The sequence below is a fragment of the Buceros rhinoceros genome, unplaced genomic scaffold (genome assembly GCF_000710305.1).
Source record: "Buceros rhinoceros silvestris isolate BGI_N320 unplaced genomic scaffold, ASM71030v1 scaffold22463, whole genome shotgun sequence".
Classification (NCBI taxonomy): domain Eukaryota; kingdom Metazoa; phylum Chordata; class Aves; order Bucerotiformes; family Bucerotidae; genus Buceros; species Buceros rhinoceros.
Window position 1 is genome coordinate 30843 of NW_010403460.1, and position 25379 is coordinate 56221.

The following is a 25379-nucleotide window of genomic DNA, read 5'->3' on the forward strand; positions in this document are numbered from 1 at the left end:
GGTTATTTGTTTTTGTAACCAAAAGCCAGGAGACAGAATGAGATTAGTATCAAGCAATCCTCAGAAACAGTTTTTACTTTGAGTTAATTTGTTTGATGCACACAGGAGCATTGTCAATTCCTTTTTTCGTGTTTTTGTGGAAAAAAAAAATTGAAGAATCAGTTAAGGAGGTTCTATGCTCTGCTAATTAGATCTTATTTTCATGGTCTGTGATAAACAGAATTCAGTTTTCAGTACAGTTCATGAAACAAAGCCCTGGTATGAGGTGGCATAATTGCAGAAATATAATTTAATCTTAATTTTGCTGTTGTCCTCTTCTGTTGTATCACTCTAGACAAGTTTGAGAGGTGTATGTAAGGCAATAACGGGAAAGTGGTGACGTTTTTCATATACTTCATGGAAAAGATCTTTCTGAACTATTGTGGTGACTTTTCCTATGTCCTCTGTGCATATAAAGTTGTGCAGATAGTGGTGGCTCTCAATGGACTACAACTCCTCAGGTGCCACTGTCTTGGGATGTAATCTTTGCCAAAACAATTGGGCAACAATTTGAATTGCTTGGAAATTTTCTGATTAAATGGTCTTTTGCTGAAATTTATCAGCAGGGTGAAATTTAAATGTTTTGCAGATAGCTACCAACTTTTGTCACAGTGCTGATGAAACTAAGCAGAGCTGTTGCTTGTGGGCAGGTCTTTGAATTGATTGCTTTTCTCGTAACTCACCTACTTGGCAGGTTACTGTGACACTGAGGCTTCTAGAACGTATTGTTCATTCTGCTTCCTGATGGCACCCCTAGGTAGCTTTCTACACAGGGTAAGCTAGAGCAAGGGCTTCATTCTGCTGTGAAGAACTTAGAAATCATGATTTTTCTTCTATTCCTAATCAGAATGCAAAGATGAAAATCCTCATACTAACGGCATCTATCCACTTGCTCCCTGTGTGTCTAAGAGCTAATTAGCAAGCGGATCAGGTCAGAATCATGAATGCTTCTTTGTGCAAAAGTTCCTGGACTCTTGCTGAATTGGTGATACAGGCAGTGGTTTGCCAAGCGAAAACTGTAAGCAAATGTTCTCTTTACTTCTCAACTTCTTTTAGCATGTGTTTTGTCATTAATAGGTTAGTGTGTCATCTTCCTTCTGTATCTGCTTGCTGCCATGTACATTCAAATTTTGATAAATTAAAAATCCTTGTGTGGTATTAATGTATGGCTGATAAAAATGGAAAATTCCTTTGGAGTCGCTTAACTTTTTGCCATTGTTTCTTCTATGAGCAGTTTTCTTGTGTCAATGGCTTTGCTTGTGACAGGGCAACTGTTAGATCCCCCAGTAGGCAGAGCGTATTAGAAAAAGCCCATAAAAACTGAAGATGCACTCTTTCTCTACAAAATACCTTTAAATACGTTTTAAGACAATCTTTTATATTTTTTAAAGTTGTTTTTAAAGTCAAGACCAATATTACCTGGAAAAGACAACCAGGTTTCCCTAATGCAGAAGATGATGTATTTAAAGCACAGATTAACTTTGTGTAAATTTGGCATTGGTTGTGTAAGCAGTAGAAAAAGTTCTCAGAATTTCCCAGTTGCTTAGTATTTTTAAAGGTATTGTTAAGTATTTTGATAAAGTCAGAAGAATGTTTTCTTGTGCATAAATGATGGAAAGATGTGAATCTGTTGCTCTGAATTTTTTTGTGGAATACTAGCTGATGTGTGTTCTGACTGAACAAAGATTTCAGAATCTCCTTTTGGTCTGTTAAGGAGCAGTGGCATTTCTGCAAATGCTGGTGTTTAAAAATACTTTATTGCCTGTCAAAGTAGCATATGCATTTGGTTCCTTGAATTTAGTATACTTTGGTATTTAAAAAAAACCCACCAAAACAAACCTGCATACACAAATGAAATCACGTATGCAAGGAATATTGCATGTTGTATGCAGAATACGAATACTGTTGTCATCTTTTTAAGATTTTAAAGTTTTCATAGCACGACAGGCCATGCTGGCTGTATGTTATAGGAAAGTTTAGTTGTGCACCATTTGTCTGTGTATTCAAACTGAACTGTGAAGACTATAATTAAATATTAAATATACCTATTAATTGTAAAACAAATAAACTAACCAAAACAATTACAAATGGGAAACTGACTGACCTTTCCTCCTAGTCTCATCTTGGTTTTAGAGGTAAGTAGTGTATTTTGGTGGTTTTGTAACAAGACACATAATAGTCTTTAGAACTTACTGATGTTCTCCCATTACTACTAGTGTAAGAACTGATAGTACTTTCTATGAGACTTTTCTACTCTCGTACCTACAATCACAGAATCACAGAATGCTTTGGGTTAGAAAAGACCTTTAAAGGTCATCTAGTCCAAACCCTACCACCCCTGCAGTAAGCAGGGACGTCTTCAACTAGGCAGAGCTGCTCAGAGCCTTGTCCAGGCTGACCTTGAATGTTTCCAGGGATGTGGCATCTACTACCTCTCTGGACAACATGTTCCAGTGTTTCACCAATATTACTGTAAAAAAAATTTCTTCCTTACAGTAGTCTGAATCTACCCTCCTTTAGCTTAAAACCACTATTCCTTTTCATGTTGCAGCAGACCCTGCTTAAAAAGCCTGTCCCCATCTTTCTTGTAAGCTGCCATTAAATACCGGAAGGCCACAGTAAGGTCTCCCCACAGCCTTCTCTTCTCCAGGCTCTACAAAACAAGTTTCTCAGCCTGTCCTTATAGCACAGGTACTCCAGCCCTCTGATCATTTCTGTGGCCCTTATCTGGACCTTCCCTGCAGGGTTCATGTCTTTGTTGTACTGAGGACTCCAGAGCTGGGCGTGCTATTCCAGGTGGGGTCTCAAAAGCATGAAGTAGAGGGGCAGACTCAACCACCTACCTACTATGACTTGGGAAGGCTTTCATGATTGGTTTTTTACAATGTTCGTTCAAATTCTTTGAAAGAAGAATGTGTGTGTATGCACATTTTTGTCATCTTCAATTTACACAAGAACACAAGATGTCCTAGTCTACTGGCAATAAACATAATGAGTTGTTAGGAGACAACTTGCCTTCAGGACCTTACTTGTCAGTAGAAAATGCTGTTTTGGTCTTTATTCTTTCTTGCTGGTAAACTGAGTATTCAAGGTGCTCAGTGACATTGGCTCAGTAAATGCTAGTTGTATTTATAGGACTTCTGAAGGCTTGCTGAGAAGTGACTATTTCAGGTTGGGAGCCTCCTCTATATAACAGATTTTGTGTTTTTATTGCAGATAATGGCATCTTGGAGATGGTGCACTATTTATATTGATTGAGTTTGATTCGACTCTTAAGTTCATTTTGGAACTGGGCATTGAAATCCTTGCAGCTGCCAGAAATGTAAGCTGGTGCAGACTTGAACAAATTCAAAGGAAAGAGGAAAGGGGGAAGCTAGGTCACTGGCAGGATGATGCACTGTCAGATTGGTACAACTGGAAATGTAGGTAGCATTCTTTGCAACTCTGCTGCTAAAAGAACAAGTTGTGTCATATGAGACTTACTCAGCCTTATGTAAACTGAATAGTTTTATAAGGCCTTAATGCAGATCCTACAAAAAGGTATGTCTTTAAATGTGCGCAGAAGAAAAAGTGGTTGACTCTCTTTTAAAAAAAATAAAAAAGATAGAGAGAATTATGTTATTACAACCACTGTGAGCCTGTAAAACTTGGAGTTTTTCCTTCCTTTTTGTCCAGAGCTATGAGCTGCTCTTTCATAAGCAAGTAATCATTTTTCTCTTTGTCACGTGAAGAACAGACTTGGTACTAGGTTGCTTTATCCAATTTTTGAAACGCAAGCTGCAGTGTCATTGAGCTTATTCAAAGTGTTGCCACCCTTATTCCACTGGGCTCTGCTAGGCAGAGACTAGAAATGGCTTGAGTTCTTAGCTTAACTTAGTTTGTCACATCAGCCCTATCAGCAGCTGTATCAGCAGCTAATGATGTTACACAATTAATCTGGAGTTTATGGAAAAACTATGTAATTAGTCAGGTAGGTCTCCTTGCAGTTTTGCTCAGAAGCCTGACTGGGAGTGATGAATGCAAGACAATTCTGAGCATGGAACAGTACTTTTAAAATAGAAAAATTAGTTCAGAATACTTAGCAGTGCCCCTTGATCTGAAACCTGCATGAGCAGGTGGTAGTTCTCTGCTTCACTTGAAGCCAGAGCTCCCAGATTAGTATGCATGGAATGTGTGCTGAGTATGTCAGCGATAGACTGCTCTGCACCAAAGAATCCCTCTCCCTTTCTGGCACTTTAATACAAGTCTGGAAAACTTGCACTGACTGTGCTGGGCTTTGGATCAGGTCTTAATTGGCTGACTAGACAGCATTTGAAGAAGAATCCCTGGAGGTGCATACAAAATAGACAGCTGTTCAGACAAGGCAAAACTGCTTATCTCTACAGCCAATATTGCCAGAGCAGAAACGCTAATCATTGCCATAACAGTCTGACTTCTGTGGGGAGAGAAACTGAATTTGTTGCTCATTGAGATGGGTTCCTTTTTCTTGGGATATTGGATAGACTCACTAGATGCAGCACATGGTGCTAAGGAAATTGCGTTTATTTCCTTCTCTCTTTACCAGGGAGATTTCTATCTGAAAAGTCATCAAATATAAAACTTGCAGAGTTCTCCCACTCTGAATTCTGCCCCCTTTGAACTTCCATGATACTTCTTTCCCCTCTGTCCAGTCTTAAAATTTATTTTTACTTCTCTCTCAGGCACTTTCCTATGTTGGAAGGTTCACAAGAGGGAATTTATCATTTTTTTTCACTGGTGCAGGAAGCTGCTTTTGCACTTAAGTGCTTTCAAATGCTGTTTCTTGCAACCACAGAAATGCTGGGTGAAGGGGGCAAGGGTGAGTGTGCCCTTGTCCAAGACACTTGGTGTTAACTTCAACATCAATTGACATCAGTGGCTGTTGTCAGTTTGCAAACAGAATTAATTGTTCTGGCTGAAGAGAATGTTACTGCACGAAGTAAACTTAATATGTCTCTTTTTGTAGTTACTTTTCCTTTTTAGCTTCTCTTTTCTTCATGTAATGCCACCAATAGTTTTCTTAAACTGACCTTGTATTCACAGAAAAGAAAAACATGTTGAGTGTGGAAAAAATTATAGTTCAAATCAGAGGTCTGTTTCATACACCAGTTTCTTGCTAGAAGTGAGGAGCAGTTTCAGTACCAAAAATGTGGGTTTAATTTTTTTTAAAAAGTCCTTTGTATTAAAGAAAAAAACCAAAAACAACCCTAAGTTAAAAAATGTATTGACAAAGACAGGAATTTGGGCAAGTGGAGTAGGAGTGGATCACTCTTATCTGTTCCTAAACACGGATTTGAACTCTTAAATAGTGATGCATTATGTATTGTTCACAGCCATTATTTTTTTTTTAATATTAAGTCTGTTTTTATTGCAGATGCATTATGTTCCACCACTGCTTGTGTGCCTGCTTTGTCTGACCTGCTGTGGATACCAGCAGTAAGTGGGTGACTTGTTACCTGCTTATTTAAAGGGCTTCGTCACTCTCATGTTTCGTACAGATGTTTCTCAAGTCATAAAAGGTAATTAAGAGTCAGGGATTTATCTGTGGTGAGACAGTGCTCTGATTTTTGAATCTTTGAAGCTGTACGTTTGAAGTTATATGGCTTAAGATCCTCGCCCTGAAAGTGTCTCTGGAAACCCATCCCCACCCCACCCCCCAACAAAAAACCTCAACAAACCAAAAAAGTGCCAAACAAACAAAAAAAAACCCAAACCCCCAATAACAGTATGAAGGTGAGGAGGATTATTTTTAAGAGAGAGTTTAGATTAAATAGCTCAAATTGTCTTTAAGAAGAAAAAAATTACCTCTGACTGGGGCTGTGGATGTTGCATATTAAATCATGAGGATTTTGTATGTCCTCCACATCTTAATGAAATTTGTTGCGTAAGTGGTGGTTTCCATCTCATTAATTAATTTCTTCCTGGCTGACTTAAAAACAATTATATCAATTAGGACAGCCCAGTGTGGCTAGTAAAATTAATCCTCAGTTAGGAGTATTGGGATGTACAGGCAGCAACAGAGAATTGCATGTAAACATGTTGCATTGTAGATGCTGGTAATTGTGGTTAGAGAAATATGGGCAATGATTAATCTCACCCTTTAGAAGCTGTGCCTTGAAATGTTATCTGGATTATTAAAATAATCCTATTGGATCAAATCCTCTATTCAGCAGTACCAGATCTGTTATAGTTAGTAGCTTTGATCCTGAAATCAGGATATTTACATTCCACCCAGATTTTGTCAAACATTCTTGTTAGGTGGATAAGTGGATAGGCCATTTTTCACTTTCCCCAAGTGCACTTTTAAGAATGTTAACTCCCATCAGCCTATGCAAAACAATGAACATATTCTAAAGTTAAACAGTAAACATTTTTATGTTTAATTTCTTTATTAACTGTTCAGTATCTTAATCAGTGACATAAACAGTAGGATCGAGTGCACCCTCGCCAACTCTGGGGATGACACCAAGATGAGTGGTGCAGTTGATGGGTTTGAGCGAAGGGATACTATCCAGAGGGAACTTGATGGGCTTGACAAGAGGGCCTATGTGAGCTGCACAATGATCAACAAAGCCAAGTGCAAGGGTTCTGCACCTGGATTGGAGTGAATCCCCACTTCAGTACAGGCTGGGCAATGAACAGATTGAGAGCAGCCTTGCAGAGAATGACTAGTGCATCTTGTTAGATGAAAAATGAGACATGAGCTGGCAATATGGTCTCGCAGCCAATTGTAAAAAAAAAAAAAAGTGTGACCAGCAGGTAAAGGGATGTGATTCTCCTCCTCTGCTCTGCTTTTGTGAGACCCCACTTGGAGGCCTGCATCCAACTTTGGGGTCCCCAGCACAAGGAAGGTGTGGACCCATTAGAGTGAAGGAGTGCCACAAAAATTATTAGAGAGATGGAACGCTTCTGCTAAGAGTTACGGCTGAGAGAGCTGAAGCTGTTCATCCTGGAGGAGAGAAATCTTGGGGGAGACCTTATTGCAGCTCAAATCATTTTGTTATTCTGAAAAATCAAATCTTTAGAACTGCTTACTTATTTAGATCTATTCTGCATTTTCAAAGTATGAAATGCCGAATTCCAGGTGGTAGTTACCTGGAATTGCTTTTAATAAAAGTAAGCCTTATAAACTGTGGTCAAAGCTTTGATCATAAGCATGGATTATACTGATTAAAACTATGATGGAGTCTCAGAAGAGCAAAGAAATTCTTCTGCTAGCTTTTGGAATATGCTTTGGAATACGTTAATCTCACTTCTTAAAAAAAAATCGAGTTTTTTCTGTTATCAGATATACCTGTGGTTATATATTGAGTTACTAGTCTTGTCTTTTCTTCGATTTAATTTATCAGAGAGGATTGTTAGCTTGAGTTACTTATGAATAGACTGAAATTGTTAGTCTCAAAGGGAGGTCTTGGAAGTCCTTCCATTCATGCATAAATACAAAAGATGTCTGCTTACACAGGGTCTCACCTCAGTTAGTACATGTTTTCTTTTGAGTGTTTGCTTAAGACTAAAACTGAGCTGAAACTGAAAAGTGCTATTCCTATGCTTCTCTTCTTCAGTGCCAGTTTGTGACCTCGCCAGTTGTTTTGTCTTAAGTTCTCAGTGCAGTCTTTGTGCTTAAACTGGGAATATAATGAGTTGCGCAGATGTCATTAAAGGGATTATTTTGCCTTTCAAGTTTAATGAGCATGGTTTCAGTTGGACAGGGGAATACACACTGTCTGAAGTCTAGTGAGAGGTATTAAGTCTTCTAGTTGGAATCCCAATTAATATCTTCGTTCTGCCGGTCATAGTGTCTGTTATTTTTCAGACTAGGGCTACATAATAAAAATAAACAAAACTTGTAGTAAACGTTCTAAGCCATTCTCTTGTCCTCAGCTATTGATGTTTTTCCTGTGTCAGAATGGTACTATCATTAAATAGGAGTATTACGAGCAAAGCAGATATAGCTGATCAAGAAATACTCTTTACATTTCTTTTAGGCAAATGCTCTGAACAGAACCAAACTGAACAATGGCCTGCCTTACAATGACAAACACAGAAGGTACAGCAACTTCTACTTTCCACCAGAATGGTGACATCCATGGGAATACTAGTGCAACCAAGCAGACAGAAGCATTGCTTCAAGTGTACCTTTATCATTCTCCTGGGAAGACAGGAGGAGATTACCTTCAATTTTCAGCTGGAGAATATGTTGCAGAAGAGATTTGTGCTGTTGCCTGTAAAGCCTGTGGTAAGTATATACGTAACATTATTTCCTAATGAAGGAGTGAAATCCAACATAATACAAGAAAGTTTTTAATGACCCAGAGGTCATCAAAATAGTGGCATTTTAACTGAAATGTTAATTTATCTATTCTTTCAGAAGTAATCAGTGTCAGAAGTAATTAGCATCAGGCTGCGAAACTATTCCTGTCAGAATGGTTGTGAAACAGATTATAATCAGATGACTCTAACTTTTCTTCAAATAATTTGAAAAAAAAAATGAGTTGGAAGTCGTCTTTCATTGAGCTGAGATACAGTTTGGATAGTTAAATCACAGCAGCAGCTGGAAATAGCTTGAATTACTTTCTGATGCAACCCTGCGAAACAGGTTGTGTATTATACATACCTACTCACTTTGCAGATGGAAACTGTTCTGTTAGATATAACATGACTGCATGAAGGATATGTGTGTGTGTGGTAAATGCTTTTCATTATTGTTTAGGAAATAAAGTGAGTAAATGTCAGGGTAGTGCCTTGACTATACCACCCAAGGAGACTTTCCGGTGTGCTCTTTGTAACTGGACTTGCCTATCCCACATTGGCCTTTTCAGCCATCAGCGCGCTTGCAGTAAGCGTGGGTAAAGCCCTTCCCAAATCTTCGTCCGCGAAGCCAAGCCATGAGAGATATTTGAAATAAGTAAAATATGTTTGTACCTAAGAATGCCTTTGAATTGTTACATTTACCAAAGCTTAACATGAACAGGTACTGAGACCCACAGTAAAATAATTCAAGCATACAGTTTGTGCATGCGTCTTTCTTCCATTGCAAAAGTGTGTTGAATTTGTGAATGAAAAAAATTAACTTCACTAAACTTCAGATATTAAAGTAACTGTCTTTTTACTCCTCATGCACATGTATACAGAGTCTCTCCACCCCTTCGTTTGGGCTGTCGGTGGTACAAGACTGGATTTGTCTTTTAGCTTTCCAAGTGCCACATTTCAGGTGCAGATGAATTTAAAAGGCAGGCTTGTAATTCCAAATCTTTCTTTTCCAGTGGATCACAAGTATGAAGCTGCTGACTCTCACTGTATGTTTTATAATCTCCAAACATCTTATACTTTTGTGATTTTTGTCTTTTGATTGCTGTGTTGTTTTTCAATTATTTTAATGACTTTACTTTTGGGAGGGATCTGTCAGTTTTATCTGTGCTGTTAAATGTCTTGCTGACTGACTTGAATGCTGTGAGTTGGCAGTTTGTTTGTATATGCTAGTTTCACACAAATTCTGATGTGTTTAAGCCCCAGTGTTACTGGGCGTCCTTTAGGAGTGGCAGGATCTGACTAAGATCTGAGTTTGTAGAGTTGCTTTTTCATGTAGTATAAGAGGTTTAGGCAGATAAGCACATATGAGTTCAGCAGAAGCACTCCCTGGGATTCATTCTGGGAAACCATGAAGAAGTAGTGTGGTATTTAGAGGTTTGCAAAGTTTTAGCTCTGTGAGATTCCACTGCTCTAATTATCTGAGTTGGTCAAATCTGGGATCTAGGAGAGTTCTTGAAGTTAAGGTATCTTTTTGATGGTGACTCAAAGATCTTCCACTGTGTCCTCAAGGTTCTATTGTCTCTTTCCTCCAACTGAAGAAAAAAAAAAATTGTCTCCCTGCTTTAGAAAATATGCCTATACTCATTTCTGTGGTAAGAATAGATTTCGTAGCACTGGTGCCCATGTTTTCTGGGCTTCTGTTTTGCCTCTGTAGGTTTGTCAGCTTAGTTCAGACCCTCAGGTACAGTGTCTAAAGGTGTGTAAGGCAGGGAGCTGGGAGGTTCTTCACTTCCTGAGTGTTAAAGTGTTACTGAATTTTTACATTAGACAATAGTTAATATTTTTTTAATGGAAATAAATACTGTTGTAGTCACTGAGGATATTGCTGAAGGAGTGAAACAGAATAATTTTACTAGATAGTAGGGGGGAAAAGTACTTCTTTGTTTAACTTAGGTATTCATTTACTAACTTGCCAGAACATTAGACTGACGAGTGCTTGTGTCCATCAGATTCAGTATGTTCAAAAGAACATGGTCTTTGAAAGAATATACTGTATCATCAACCATGACATCAGGTGCCTTGCTTCCTTTGTTTCTGTCTGACTAGATTTTTTTTTTTTTTGTGATAAGGAGATAAAAAAATCATCTGAACACCAGTTACTTTTCTAATGAATCAGTTAGTTAAAGCTCATTTTCCAGAAAATCATGGACTTATAGAATGGTTTGGGTTAGAAGGGACCTTAAAGATCATCTAGTTCCAACCCTCCTGCCATGGGCAGGGATATGTTCCCCTAGATCAGGTTGCTTAAAGCACCTTCCAGCTTGGCCTTGAACACTTTCAGGGAGGAGACAGCCACAACTTCCCTGTACAATCCTTTCCAGTTTCTCACCACCCTCACAATAAAGAATTTCTTCCTAATATCTAATTTAAGTTTACCTCTTTCAGTTTAAAACCATTACCCCATGTCCTGTCCCAGCCTAGTCTGAATTCACTGGAATAGTAACTACCAGTTTGATCAGCTGTTTCTACTGTTATTAAGCTGGTCTGTCCATTTTTTTCCTGCTTTTTCTCTGGTTTGAATTTTCACGCTTCAATTTTCAGATGTTTGTTCAAGTTCTTTGTCTCCTTTCTCTAGGGATATACTTATAGGCCATAATCAAATTAGTTTTTCTTTTTGGTAAAACCTAAATTGATTGATTTCTTTAGCTTTAATGTCATAACTATTAAATTTTTTTTGTCTGTCTTCTGCACTATCTCCAATATCCTGGAAAAATGTGCAGCCTAGGCCATGTATGATAGTCTTCTCACCCACATCACAGACATACAAAATCCAGTTTCTGGTAAGCCACAAATTCAATTAGTCTTGTTTCCTGTGACATCATCTGAAGACTTTATTGCTTGTTTTGTCAGACCTCATCAGTCCTTCTCAAGGCTTCTAGCTTTCTGGAGTACCAGTTTCTGTTTTGCTGATATAGCTAGTACCTAGCTTCCAGATGTATTCACTTATACTTGACTGTTTTAAAAATAGTATTTTAATAATAGTATGCCTTATCAAGATGGTTGTAAATTTTTCTATTGTTTCAGCATTCTTCACCAGACTTTCTAAAGTATATCAGTAGTAATTTATACTTACCTGTATAAATAAGATGTTTTATCATGTTGAGCCTTTATCCTTGTAGAGCTGAGGCAGACAAAAGTCCTCTGAAGAGTGTTTTCAGCCTGGCAGCTACTATGGCAATATTATACAACCTTTCCCTCAAAGGAATTCGTAACTGCATTTTTTTCTAAGTTGGTGGAAAAGGCTGAAACAGCTGAAGGTTTTTGTTCTCTTTAAAATCAGTTATTAGCCCTTAAGTCACAATGTACCACTTGTAATTTTCTGTTTGGCTTTTTTTTTTTCCTAGAAGGTTTTGTGGTTGTACAGCAGAACATGTAGGTCTGCAAAGCCTATACAGTCAAATAACGTTTATATTGGCAAGACTTGACTTTTGGAGTTAGCTGTGAATCTGTATACTTCATTAAGAAGAGAGTGGTTCAAATAGTAGGCATGTCCGAAATATAATGAACTTGGTAATTGTAAATGGACTTTCTCTGATCTGAGCACTTGTTAGATCTCTTGATTACAGAGCTGATTACATCCAGGTATGTATGTATGTTTGCTGCTGTTGACAAGCCGGACTGGATCTAGCAAACATCAGCAGTGACAAAGACAGTCTTGTTATGTACCTTTTACACAGTTCAAACAACTGAAGGTTTTCCAGTCTGTGCTGACTTGACTTTAGAACTGTTCTGTGTGGCATGTATTAGTTACACAAATACTAGTCTGTCTAAATATTATTCTGTAGTTGCATGCCAGTTTGAGGCATGCATGCAGAAGCTAAGCATTATTTTATTTAAAAACAACTTTCCAATTTTTTTGAAAAATATAAATATGGAACTTCTTGTAGGTTTGTATTTTTATATGGAAAACAGTCTGAACATGAAACTGAATCACATTTTCTAACTAGAAATGCAAGAAAAACAAGTGTTTGGAACTTAAATTGACTAGTTAGTGTTATGGATCAGCTCTTTTATGTTAACTAGTATCATTATTGCCATGTAAAAAATTGTTCATGTCACACCAAAAACAAGGGTGGTATTTGCTGTCAGCCAAAGAGGTGAAGTGGTATGAGAGGAGCTAACTTATGGTGGGAATGAAATTATGACAGAGAAATTGTTCACGAGGTTACAGAATCATTTTCTTAAATGTGTCTTCGTAATTCAGTGTCAGAGTTGTGTTTTCCCAACTCATGATCTTAAACTCTTTCATTTTCTCTGCTCTCTCAAATGATCTTAAACTAAAATTCTCTTTTAAGCTGTGTTTACAATCAGTTTATAGAACTATCAAGCAGTCAAGGCCATCTAAACATAAGTAGTAGTAATCATTCAGGAAGGCCGCCAGAGCTGATGGGAGAAAGTGATAACACAAGCTTGATGAGATATTTTACAGAATAAGTACCTGTAGTTGTTTACAGATTAACTATGAACTTTGCTTATAATTTTTGTATTACTCAGAGTGTAATTTATGAAAAAGCCCTGGAAATCTGTATTTAAAAATTAGCAGGTGTAATTGAAAATAGCTTGAATTCCGTTGTGGTGTAGGTATACCAGACACAGACTACTGGAAATGTCTGAACTCTTTGGATTTGAATCTTGTATGTATGTATTTGAATACAGAAAGAAGGATGTTTGGTATACTACATTAGTGTGACTATGCACTACCAATAATTTTGTAGTAAGATTCTGGCCATTCTCTTGTAAGTGCATTTAACAGTTTTTATCATCAGATAAAGTAATTTAAAAAGAAAATTTAAAAAGGCAAACCCAGACAACTCTAGACTATACACTCTACCTTACCAGTATAATATGTTATACACAAGACCAGTTTACATTGGAAAAAAAGCTTTCATTCTTAATTTTTAAACTAACAATTTATTGATTTATTCCATCAGCTGAATGAGTGAAAAATATATGCATCACTTGGATGTATAATCCAAATTTTACCTGAATTAAAGGTAACAAAATGAATATATTTTTATATTAAGTAAGTGAGTTTGTAAATCACAGTTTAAACAGTTGAAGTTATAAGCAAAGTTGTATTTACACCTTAAATGCAACTATAACATACAAGCAGCACACTGAAAAATGTGTTGGCAGAGTCAACCAAGTTTTGTTTAGCATCTTGCATTTCTGCCATGGCTTGTCCCTTTGGTGTATATGAACCCTAACTTTCTGACTTTATTTATCTACTTTCTGACAGGCTTTTGTTCTGATTTTCTTCCTCCCTGTTAAACCCTGAAATCTTAACTGCTTAATGGAACTAGAATCCCAAGAGGAAACCAACTGGATAATCCTCATGGGGTTGCTGACTTGCAGGCAAATAGCAGTTAACAAAAGACCTTGAATTTGTTGGCTTCTGTGTCTCTTTGTAGGTTTTTTTTTTTTATTGTTGATATCCTGAAACTCCACCTAGGAACCTTTTAACTCTCACCGATCTGATGGGCAAATAGATTGGAAGTTCTCTGGTACTTTCCTTGAAAACTGCTGATGGCTTCTGGAAAGCCGTAAGATAGCAGAGAATTTTTAATTATAACCAAAGCCAAATCATTGTTTCAAAATATTTAATGTGACTAAGCACTGACAGTGCTTGTAGTCAATTAAACATTTTCAAGGGAGTGACTGTGTTGCGTAATGTGATGAGTCTGATGATCTGTAACATGTATGTTTCAGAGGACATTCCTTGTTAGTAGCTAGAGAATTTGAAGCAGATTTATGTTTATCACGCTGAATTTCCAGAATTCACATGGCTCAGAGTTGTCATTGATTATAGCTGACCATTGTGGGTTTCGGGGTGAGTGTGTGATGATTTTTTTTTTTTTTTTGAGGTTGTGTTTTTTTCTTAAGTGATGGCCCAAAAATCCACACACAACACTGTTGGCAGGCTAGCGACACTGAATGTGATGTCACAGTTCAGTAAGCCTCCAGTTTGTGTAAAAGATGAGGATAAGATACTATTTTTTACTGAAGAAAAGCCAAGCAATTTTCCATCTGATACGTGCAATATTTTATAAGTTTTAGATAGTTTACTTGACAGTTTTGTGTGAGAACTGACTAATGTTTATATTGGACTTTGAAATTTGGAGATACTTTGTTTTTAATCATTAACTCCATGCAACTAATCGCTTTTGTATGTATATGTCTACTGAGTTATTTACCTGCTTGAATTGGCAGTTTCACAAGACGCTATTGCTACTGTAGACTGCACGTGCCTTACACTTTTCATAGTAGTGTTATGGCTTTCTGTGATTCACCATTTCTGGTTTTTATTTTTTCTTTACATTATATAATGAAAACATACTGTAGGGGTGAAAGGGTACCTAATGACAACACAGGAAGAAATACAGAAAAACTGTTTCCTTAGCTGCCTCAGGGTAAATGAAGTAATGCAACTTGTCTGGATGTGAAGCTCTAAAATCATAATGAGGAAAGGAAGAAACCTCTGTGCAAATGATTCTTTTTTTAGTCTCGAGGCAAAAGTTTGAGAAATAAACTTCAGCTGTGTTACAGCCTTTCATGGTGTTACTTGTTGCTATACTTACTTGTATAGCATGATGAAGTTCCTTCATTTAGCCTTACTAAATAAAATAATTGTGAGAGATAGTAATGTCTTTGCAATAGTCCAGAAAATATATTTAATAGCCCTTGCTGGAGAAGCGAAGTGGAGAACAATTCTGCTTTATTTTGTGAGTGAATGTCTCCTCTCCTAAATAATCATTGGTTGATTTTGATAGCATGGTTAGTGCAGCGCAGAAATACAGGGGACGTTTTTTTATTACCTGTTCTGAACAACTTTTCTGGTTTTACTTGTGGTGAAAATAAATTTCTCAGAAGTTGTCACTATCATTTACAGATCTAGGCACCATCAGAAGACTTTGATTCCCTAGCCCTCTACACCTCCACCCCTAGACTTTTGGTTTTCGTTGTTTCTGGAGAAAACACTTAAGTACTACAGTTATCATTCGCTGAAAAGTCTTTGCAATTAATACTGCTGGTAAGAATTACATTAAAAGAGACATCTCTGGCCTCTCTGCTTTCATCAGACTTTTGTGGACAATTTTCAAGACTCTAATAAGATTTGCTCTATTTGTATAATCATTGAAGTTTTTCACGTGCAGTAATACTCTGGCACAAATGTATAATAATCCTTAAAGGGGAACAAAAAAAGAAGAGAAAAGTTTAACTCCCTAGCTTGAAAAACATGTATGATCTGTATGTCATTGAGCACTGGCAGTGAAAGGCACAAGTTACCATTAGGAATTAAAAATTCTAAAGTATGAGGAATAAATTAGTGCACAGTTTATCTTCATACATAGGAAGACAGGCAAGAGGACTTTTTTGAGTTTTCTGCTTAATGCCAACATTTCTGATTTGTAGGGGGAATTCCAAAGTCATGTTCCTTGCTTAGTTAAAGTTTCAGAATGGCAGTGATGTGATCTGGATTCAAATATCTGTGGGGTTTTGGGGGTTTTTTTTTTTTGGTTTGGGTTTTTTGAGAGATGGGTGCGGTGATGGTGTCTGTAACATACGTGGTGAACTATGGCAGCTTAACATTTGACTTTATGACTTGGAAGTTTTTTCTTGTTCAGTGTGCTTACATGGGGTTGTTAGTAGGTAGGGGAAATGTGTTAGTGAGACTAGGTAAATATTCAGCATTGCCTTGAGTGGTGTTTAGCATCTGGCTAGAATCCTGAACTAGGCTGGTGATTCACATGCTAATGCACTGTAATTGATCTGAAATTATTTGGATTAGAGACACCACACAGCCTTAAAACTGCTCTGTTAGTTGTTACTGCTTCACAGAGATCTGATCTGTAATGTAGTTTAGTTGATACCACTTCACATATCAAGTGAGAACCATATTTTGTAGCGTGGGATATGTTTCTTTCTAACTCCATAAAATGGAGTTAGTTGTGTTTTTCTCAGAACTCTGATGGATCAAATATGCCTGCTGCACCATAAGTTTGCAAAGTTTAGATTTACAGCCAGTTGTTCAGTTACTGTTCACTTCAGGGTTATTCCTTTGGGGGCTTTGTTTAGTTTTAGTTTCTCTTTGGTTAATTTATGTGATGCTTTCAATTTCTGTAGTTTCTTGTAAGTCTGTGACTCCTTTTTGTAGAAAATCATGTAGTAAGTTCTGTCGTTCTGGTATATTTTGCTGAGCTTTGGTTTAAGCAAATGCCAAATGATTAGCCTGTAGATTTCAGCAGTTTAATCAGCTGCACAATAAACCTCTTGTTCTTAGCCCTCTTACTGGCTCCTTACAGAGACAAATCCTATTTTGTAACATATTTAAGCCAGTTGTTGTTTAAGACTGAATTACTTTTTGTTCCACAGGCTTATGTAGTTTTATATGAGGACTTGATCAGTTGTTTCCTAGTTGATTGTCTTACATACATATTAGATGTGATGAAAGAAATTCCCCTTGAGAAGTTCTGTAGACGTTGTACAGAACAGAAACAAACAAGGTTTTGGGGTTTTTTCCTCCTGGTTTCTTGCATTAATTTCAATTATTTAATTCAGGCAAGGGTCTCAGTATTTTGCCTTTTTCCAGAATTCTTTTGTCTCTTAATGTCATTTTAAGTTGCTTTCATTGTCTTTATATGTAATTTTTTCGATGTTTTTGGCCTTCTTCCCCTGTAGTTTTTCTTTAATGTAAACATCGTTTTCATTATGACTTACTGAGGCATTCAAATGGTAATTCACATTGTAAATTTTCTTTCCTACTCTCTGATCTCTAGACCTGTATCTCTTCCTGTCTTCAAAATACGGTTGTCAGTGTTTGATACCTGTCCTTTCATGCTGTCGGTTCTCAAGCGTTTAACCTCACTTCTTTATAGTACTGGCATCACATGGATGACTAACACTGCATCATAGTACAATGCTGTGGCATCTGTCTTACGTTAGGCTGTACTTTCAGCTGGGAGCTCCAAAACCAAATTAAAATTCTGGTGCTGCTGAAGAGTCGATGCTCAAATGGTTTCTGTAGTTTGTCATTAAGAAGGATTGCTTGACAATCCACATTAAAACAATCCTGAATTGTTGAGGGAAAATACAAAATTTTCCAGTTTTGTTTAATTAACAATATTGGTTTTGTTCTCAACTGAGTCACTAAAATGTAAATGGCAGATAGTTGTTCTAGTCATAATGACTTTCTTTGTGTTGCTTTACTTTTAATTTTTCATTGGTCTAAAATATGAAAATCAATGCCTGGATCTGTTTTTGGAAAAGGTAAGGAGAAAGGTAATGTACTGTTGTTAGCTGTTACTGAACTTAGAAACTTAGAAGCCATTGTATTAAATGCCATACAGAAAAAAAAATGTAATCTAACAGTGAAACAGTCTGCAGTCAGACAACATAAAGGAAGAAGCAGAAAATAAACCAGTAAAACCAATCAGCTATGGGGTGATTATTGCAATGCTGTTGAAAGCAATAGAGCAGTGTAATGAGTAGTTGGAGAACATCTGCCAATCTGCTACTTTTAACACACAATATTTTTTTAAAATAAGCTGATTCTTTGTGAAAACATATCCTATAAAAATTTGCTTCACTGTTCTTTTTTTAGGTATCATGCCAGTGTATCATAACATGTTTGCACTCATGAGTGAAACAGAGAGAATGTGGTATCCCCCAAATCATATCTTCCACGTAGATGAAGCAACCAGACTCAACCTGATTTACCGTATAAGGTAATATAAATCAAATGTTATGCACTTTTCATGGTAAAACAAAACTGTGAGAAAACACAACCTATAAGATAGTTAGTTGAACTATAATTTATCTGAGAAGTTATAGTCAGATTGTTGATGATAGCTAAATAAAAGGTAGATAAAAGAATCACAGTGGAGCAGGTTTGAGTAACATTTTGTTGCTTGTCTACATACTGTATATGTTTGCCATCGCAGATTGAAGAAACAAACAATTAAAAATATAGGAGAAATAAAAATAATATTTTTCTTAATAATGATAGAACTCATCTCTTCTGTGCTCCCCTGTTTCAAATGAGTAGCAATTCTGAAATGCAGAGTAATTACTCTGTATAGTCAGGCAGAGTACCAATTTTCTCTAACCTGATTTTTGAATGTGAACATCTTAAAGCTACAGGCACAGTTTTCCTTATGTAAAAGATACTGTTTATTTCCATTGCATAATGTGGCCTGAATGTTTCTTTAGGAACTGTCTCAAGGGAAATGGAAGACAAACACACAATTCTCTCTACTGTGGTTACTGAGGATAACTTTGCAGAGTTCCTTGTTCCTACCAGTACAGATCATCACCCTGCTATGTTGTAGTACTTTAAGACACTAACAACTGGCTCCAAATCCACTGGCTAACTAACTGGGGCTTTATATTGGTCATCTAAACCAAGCAGTACTAATTACATGTCTATGAAAGCAATAATGTCTGGTGTTGGTAAGCAAAAGTATCTGTTTACTGATGTTTGTTTAAATATTTTCTAATAGGTTTTATTTTCCGCACTGGTATTGCAGTGGTACCAACAGAGCATATCGGTATGGCATTCTTCGGGGTGCAGAGAGCCCTGTTCTTGATGATCTTGTCATGTCTTACCTGTTTGCACAGGTATGATTTGCTTGATTCTTTTTAAGTGAAGATTGGTAAAAGTTGTTAGTATGTATTTCCTTTCACATCTTCTGATAGCAACTGTATAGGCTCTTTTGACAACTTGAAGCCACTCAAGATGAAAGTTAAATTCCACGTCCCGTTGTGTATTTGGAGAGATAAAGCTCAAATGGCAGTTGTGAGGAGAACAGTAAGCGTGTGTAGCTCCTTTCTTGTGCCGCTACCATGTGGAAGTCTTTCAATGTGACCTTCATTTTGCCTGATGCAATGCAGAACAACATCCTCCCCATATCAACCTTCTCAAGATTTGAGATTAAAACATTTTGAAAACAGTGTTTCTAAGCATGATGGTAGCTGGTATCCATTATGTACTGCTTTTTGTGGATGAATGACGTCATTCAGAAGAATATAGTCTTGAAAAAGGCAAACCCAGAAACCCCTCTCCCCCGAAAAAAGCCCACCAGCCAACAACCCTTCTACCACCACCCCCATATCCCCACAATCTGAAAAAACTTCTGTTGATGAGCGGCAGTACTACAGTTTTAATTCACTTTCTTGTGTTCTTCTTTCTCAGTGGCGAGATGATTTTTTGAATGGATGGATACAGATGCCTGTTACTCATGAAACACAAGAAGAATGCCTTGGAATGGCTGTTCTGGATATGATGAGAGTGGCCAAAGAAAAGGACCAAACTCCCCTGGCTATTTACAATTCAGTCAGGTGACTCCATACTTTATAACTGTATCACTCCTATCTGATACCTAAACTCAATATTTTTGCATTTTAGCATCTGGGAGGAGATGCTCAGCTGTTGACGATATCTTTTAGCATAATGATTCCATAAACTTACCTATAGTGTCAACTAGAAATTAATAGAAATTGCATAATGACGGCCATTCATGTTTTTGCGTACATGATTTGGTTCTTTTAATGAGAGGTGAGGCAGCAGCAACTCGTGGGAAAGATGTAAGCAATAATACGATTTGGGAGAGACCTTTGGAAGCTGTCAGATCCAATCCCCTGGTCAGATCAGGGCCAGCTTCAAAGTTAGATGAAATCAAGTCCTGTAGTCAAATTCTGAAAATGTCCAGGGATGGAGGGTTCCATCATGTTGCTGGGCAGCTTTGTCTTTTGTATGATTACCCTCACTGAGGAAGACTTTCTCCATGTGTAATCAATCTCCTCTGTGATACTGCTTTTCTTCTGTTGCCTCCTGTCCTTTAGCCATGCATGATGGTCTGAGATGATTCTAATTCAGGCTTCTCCACAACCATCTGTTAGTTGAAGACAATTAGTAGAACACTCTGCTTGAGCCTTCTCTTCTCCAGGCTGAATAAATCAAGTGTCTTTATGACTCCTCTGTCATGTCATGTGCTCCAAGTTCTTAACCATCTTGGGCAGACCTCTTTTAAACTTGCTTGAGTTTATCCATTCACTTTGGTTTATCAACCTAATTGTTCCTACTCTAGCTGAGTTCATTCTGTCCCTGCTTAGCACTTAATGCTTGATGTTTGTCTTTTAATGAAACCTAGCAGAAGCAGTAAAAACCAAAATGAGACAACAAATTGTCCAAACTACTCTTTTGCCTCTTGGTACAGAATATGGACTGTAATAATAGGAACTTCAGTGAGAACCAACCACATGGTTACAGTCTACCACCTGTATTTTCAGTGTCCTCTAGCTGTGTTGTTGCTTCTATCCATGCAACTTCTAAAACTTCTACACCAAACAAAGCGACCAGTGTAACTTCTGCTGCCTTACCTCAAAACTTCAGTCATGACTAGAACAGACATGTCTACGCAAAATGCATCGTGTAATATCTATTCAAACTGAGTGAGGGGGAAAAGTATAAAATGGAAGAAGAGACAGGGCTGTGTTTGAAAAAACATGCCACAGATTGAAGAAAGGGTCCTTACTATCCTGCAATTTAAAAATTGCGGATGCATTTAGAGGAAAAGATACTGTCATGTTGACTTGTTTAGCACAAAATTAATTAACTTTGCTGAATTGAATGGATAAAATTACTAGTCTTCTGCTTGTTGTGTTTTCACAGCTACAAAATGTTTTTGCCTAAATGTGTGCGAGCAAAAATTCAAGACTACCACATTTTGACGCGAAAAAGAATAAGGTACAGGTTCCGCAAATTTATACAACAGTTTGGCCAATGCAAAGCTACTGCCAGAAACTTGAAACTTAAGTATCTTATAAATCTGGAAACCCTTCAGTCTGCCTTCTATTCAGAGGTTTTTGAAGTAAAAGAACCTGGTGGAGATCCTTCTGGAGAGGAAAGTTTTGCAACCATTGTAATAACTGGAAATGGCGGAATTCAGTGCTCGAGAGGAAAACTTAAAAACTGTGAGGCACTGGCAGAGCAGGTAAATTCTTTTTTTTTAATTATTATTATTTGTCATGTAACAGAGTGATTAGCTTATATTAGAAGTTCTGATTTATCCCAGGTAAATTTGGTACGTGAATTTTCGTTCACAGTGATGACACAATTTCCATATGGTTGAGGCTCATGGAATTGTATTGAATTAAACAGTACAGGATTTTAAAATCAGTTTTTTACTGAAGCATTAGAAGAAAGTCAGGGCTTGAACATGTACTACTTCTATGCTTGGCAAATTAAAAATTCAGTGCTGGACCTTCATTACTATAAAAAAATAAATGTGGAAAGTAATGATCCTGCCTCCAGGTATGGGTAAAATACATTAATTCCTCAAATTCTCTTTGAAAGCAGGGTTTCAAGGACTCCAAAAAACAGGTAAATTTCCCCGTACCTCTTTCCTGCTGCAATTAGCCTCCTACAAGTGTCTGAGCTAGCAAAGTAATGTTTTCGTGACTCTGGAGTCCCTCTACTCTTTGTTCAGGAATTAGATGCTAATTGGTCCTAATGAGTTCTAGTAATCGTGTGCTGTTACATTTTTATTTATCAGTGTTATTTCTTTGTGTGTGATTTCCCAGCATGACTATTAATTTTGTCAAATTTACCAGAATCTGATACAAACGCATAGCACTTGACATCGGGAGCGTAGGAAAGTGTAAGCCAAAATGGAGCTTTCAGCTTTTGTCAACTTTCCAAAATAATTACATCCATTAGTTTGGTAGTTTTGATGCATAATATATAGTAGTCAAGACCAAACGACAAAAAGCTGTATTTTTACAGTGTGCTATAATAATTTGTAAAAATGTTAGGTGTTTTTATGATACTTAAAAAAAAAAAAGTCGGATTACATGCACAGATTTTTTTAAGTGTGATGGAAGTGTCTGAGAATATTTGTGGGTTGACAAAAGGTTCTTACCTCATTCACATCATTATGTGTCAGCCCTATGCCTTTCCTAAGTTGCCTGTAAATGCAACATTCGTAAGTGCAAGGATTACAACATTTATTCATACTACGCTGTTTGAGCCTGGCAACTAAGCCTTTAGTAAGAGTAGTGTTTAAAGTGATCATATTTCTGTATTTCATATAGAGTTTGTGAAATTATTTTTTCATAATTAATAGTGGTATCATCCCATGTATTGACAGGATGTGATGTAGGGTGCATATACTTTTACTGGTGAGGAAGCTGTTTATAAAATTGCTTTTGAAAACTTTGAATTAGGCTGCTTGTAAATGTGATCATAACTTGTTTCAGCAAACTACACTGATGAGTCTTTATTAAGATACTGAACTGAAACAACTTTTTTATTTTTTTGAAGGCAAAAATGACATATGTGGGGTAGATGGTGAAGAAATTTGTTTTGTCAGTTCACATTTCCAACAAGATGAAGACATAGAGAATCAGGGACTTCGATGCATTTGAGCTTGTTTATTCTAGCTGATACCCACTGAGTCTTACATCCTCGACTGTTACACCTGATTATGTAATAGGACATGCTTGCAGCTGTGTAAATTGGGTATACTGACTTGAGTAAAATCTTACTTGCTTTGGAAGAATAATTTTAGGTAGATAAATCTACCTATATTTAAAGATGTTACTTAGCATCTGAAGTTCTACTGAAAACAAAATGAAGTATAATTTGTGGCAGTGTAATTTGGCTTGTGAAAGATTGAAGGAGGTGGTACAGAATAACGTAGTATCAAAAAATACCTGAACTTGCTATCAAAGCAGAAGTGTCTTGGATTTCCCATGTAATCAGGATTGGTGCTTCATGTTACCTAATCAGCGATGAACGTGGCTGATGGGAGAACATTCTCTTAGACACTTTCTTCAGTCATACTACCTACATCTCTTTGGTAGCAGATCTTGCAGCTTGTATGACTCTGAACGAAGACGTGACATTTTGGATTGTAAATCCTGTAGTTAATACTACAATACTACAGCACAAAGAAATATCTACAGTAAAAAAACCCCACAACACATCCCATTTGTATATATTTTTACTGATGGTTCCTGGATCTTTAGGCGTTTTTGAATCGATGCCTCTAGTGATAGTCCCCTAAACAGAAAACTCCTTTCTTTATTTGTAATGCCATATTTAATGCTTTATGATCCTTTTTGTTGCCAGCTTACAAGTTCGTAGTTGTAGAAATTTTAATGCTGAAAATAGGTGTGGTTTTTTTAGTTGCTATTTGTGTTATTACTGACATATAACCAATATTTATTGCAGGATTTACAAACATATTGCGATTTTCCTGATATCATTGATATCAGCATTAAACAAGCAAGCCAAGAAGGCTCCAGTGAGAGAAGAATTGTCACCATTCATAAACAAGACAGCAAGAATCTGGTCTGTTTACTTTTCTTGCTGTTTTTCAAATAGATGTTGCTTTGAGCAGACTGCGTGAATGCTGTGGTATTTGTAGTATTTTATAATGAATTACCAGGTTAATTAAGCATGAGGTAAAACTAAATGCATTTCAGCAGTATAAATGGTGTAATAACACCAAAGGTCTTTTGCATTCAGAGCTCTGTGCATAGACTGAAATAGAAACAGACGACTGTAGCTGAAGGTAATTTCTGATACATGGGTTGCTTCTTTTCTTTATTGGAATCTTAAACCTGAGTCTGTGGTTTTAGCTATCAAGCACACTGTTGCCGTGCTGTCATGGTAAGCTGCTTCCCAGTGACCAACAGGTTGAAAAAGGCTTCAAAATGCTCTGAAGGAATGAAGACACGCAGAAAATCAGTATTAGGACAAAACTAATGTCATTGGTTTTGTTTTTTAAAGATCTTTAAAGAAGATCTTAAGAATTCTGTACCTGAATGTAAACAGTTAAGTTGTTTCAGTTTGAACTCCAGCGTTGCCATTAAGTCAGGCTTTCCAGCAGGTATAACTGTCACATGATTGTGTGGTGGTTAACCTTCTCTGGTGCCAGGGGCCCACCAAAGCACTCCATTACTTCCTCAAGCGGACAAAGGGCGAAATGTACCACGGAAGTCTCATGGGTTGAGATAAGGACAGGCAGAGATCATTCACCAATTACTGTGACAAGCAAAAAAGCCTCAATTCAGGGCAATTAATTTAATTTGTTGCTAATCAAATCAGAATAGGGTAATGAGAATTAAAACCAAATCTTAAACTTTCTTCTGCCTCCACTTTCTTCCTCAGGTCAACTTCACTCCTGAGTTCCTCTACCTCCTCCCCACCTCAGTGGCAGAGGGGAATGGGGAATTAGGGTTGCAGTCAGTTCATCACACATTGTCTCTGATTTTCCCTTCCAGCTCACACTCCTTCCTTGCTCCAGCATGGAGTCCGTCCTGTAGGAAACAGTGCTCCATGAGCTTGTCCAATGTGGGTCGTTCCCATGGGCTGCAGCTCTTCATGAACTACTCCAGCATTACCCATGCATGACCCAAGTGGGTCACAGGTCCTGCCAAGAGCCTGCTCCAGTGCCGTGGGGTCACAGCCTCCTTTGGCCACATCTGCCTGCTCTGACATGGGGTCCCCCACAGGCTGCAGGTGGATATCTGCTCCACCATAGATCTCCATGGGCTGCAGGGGCACAGCCTGCTCTTTGTCTTCACCATGAGCTACAGCGTAGTCTCTGCCCGTGGTGCTGGGAGAATCTTCTCCCCCTCCTTCATCACTGAACTTGGTGTCTATAGTTTCTCTCACATATTTTCCTTCCTCTCTTCCACTGCAGTACTACTATCCCCTTCATAAACATGTTATCACAGAGGCGCTGCAACCATCACTGGCTGTCTCAGCCTTGGCCGATGGTGGCTCCATCTTGGAGCTGGCTGGCATTGGGCCTATTGGACATACGGGAAGCTTCTAGTAGCTTGTCACAGAATCGATCCCTGTAGGACCCCTGCTACCAAAGCCTTGCCATGGAAACTCAGTACAAGTTGTTCCTTCCTTTGTCTCCATGACTAATCTGTGGGCTCCCCAACTCAGGTGTTTGTGTGACTACAGAGCGTCCTTCTCTGTGTGTATGTGAAAAAGC

At 37.6% G+C, this 25379-nt stretch overlaps 1 protein-coding gene across 1 annotated transcript in view; it reads left to right on the forward strand.

Annotated features, from left to right (window-relative positions):
- Positions 1–5427: 5427 nt before the first annotated feature.
- JAK2 (Janus kinase 2) overlaps positions 5428–25379 on the forward strand; it is a 48199-nt gene continuing 28247 nt past the window's right edge. The window contains exons 1-7 of the mRNA XM_010133030.1: positions 5428–5497; positions 8043–8293; positions 17969–18092; positions 18867–18984; positions 19559–19704; positions 21038–21359; positions 23600–23719. Coding sequence (XP_010131332.1) covers positions 8074–8293; positions 17969–18092; positions 18867–18984; positions 19559–19704; positions 21038–21359; positions 23600–23719 — 1050 coding nt within the window. The 5' untranslated portion in view covers positions 5428–5497; positions 8043–8073. The remainder of the gene's footprint in view (positions 5498–8042; positions 8294–17968; positions 18093–18866; positions 18985–19558; positions 19705–21037; positions 21360–23599; positions 23720–25379) is intronic.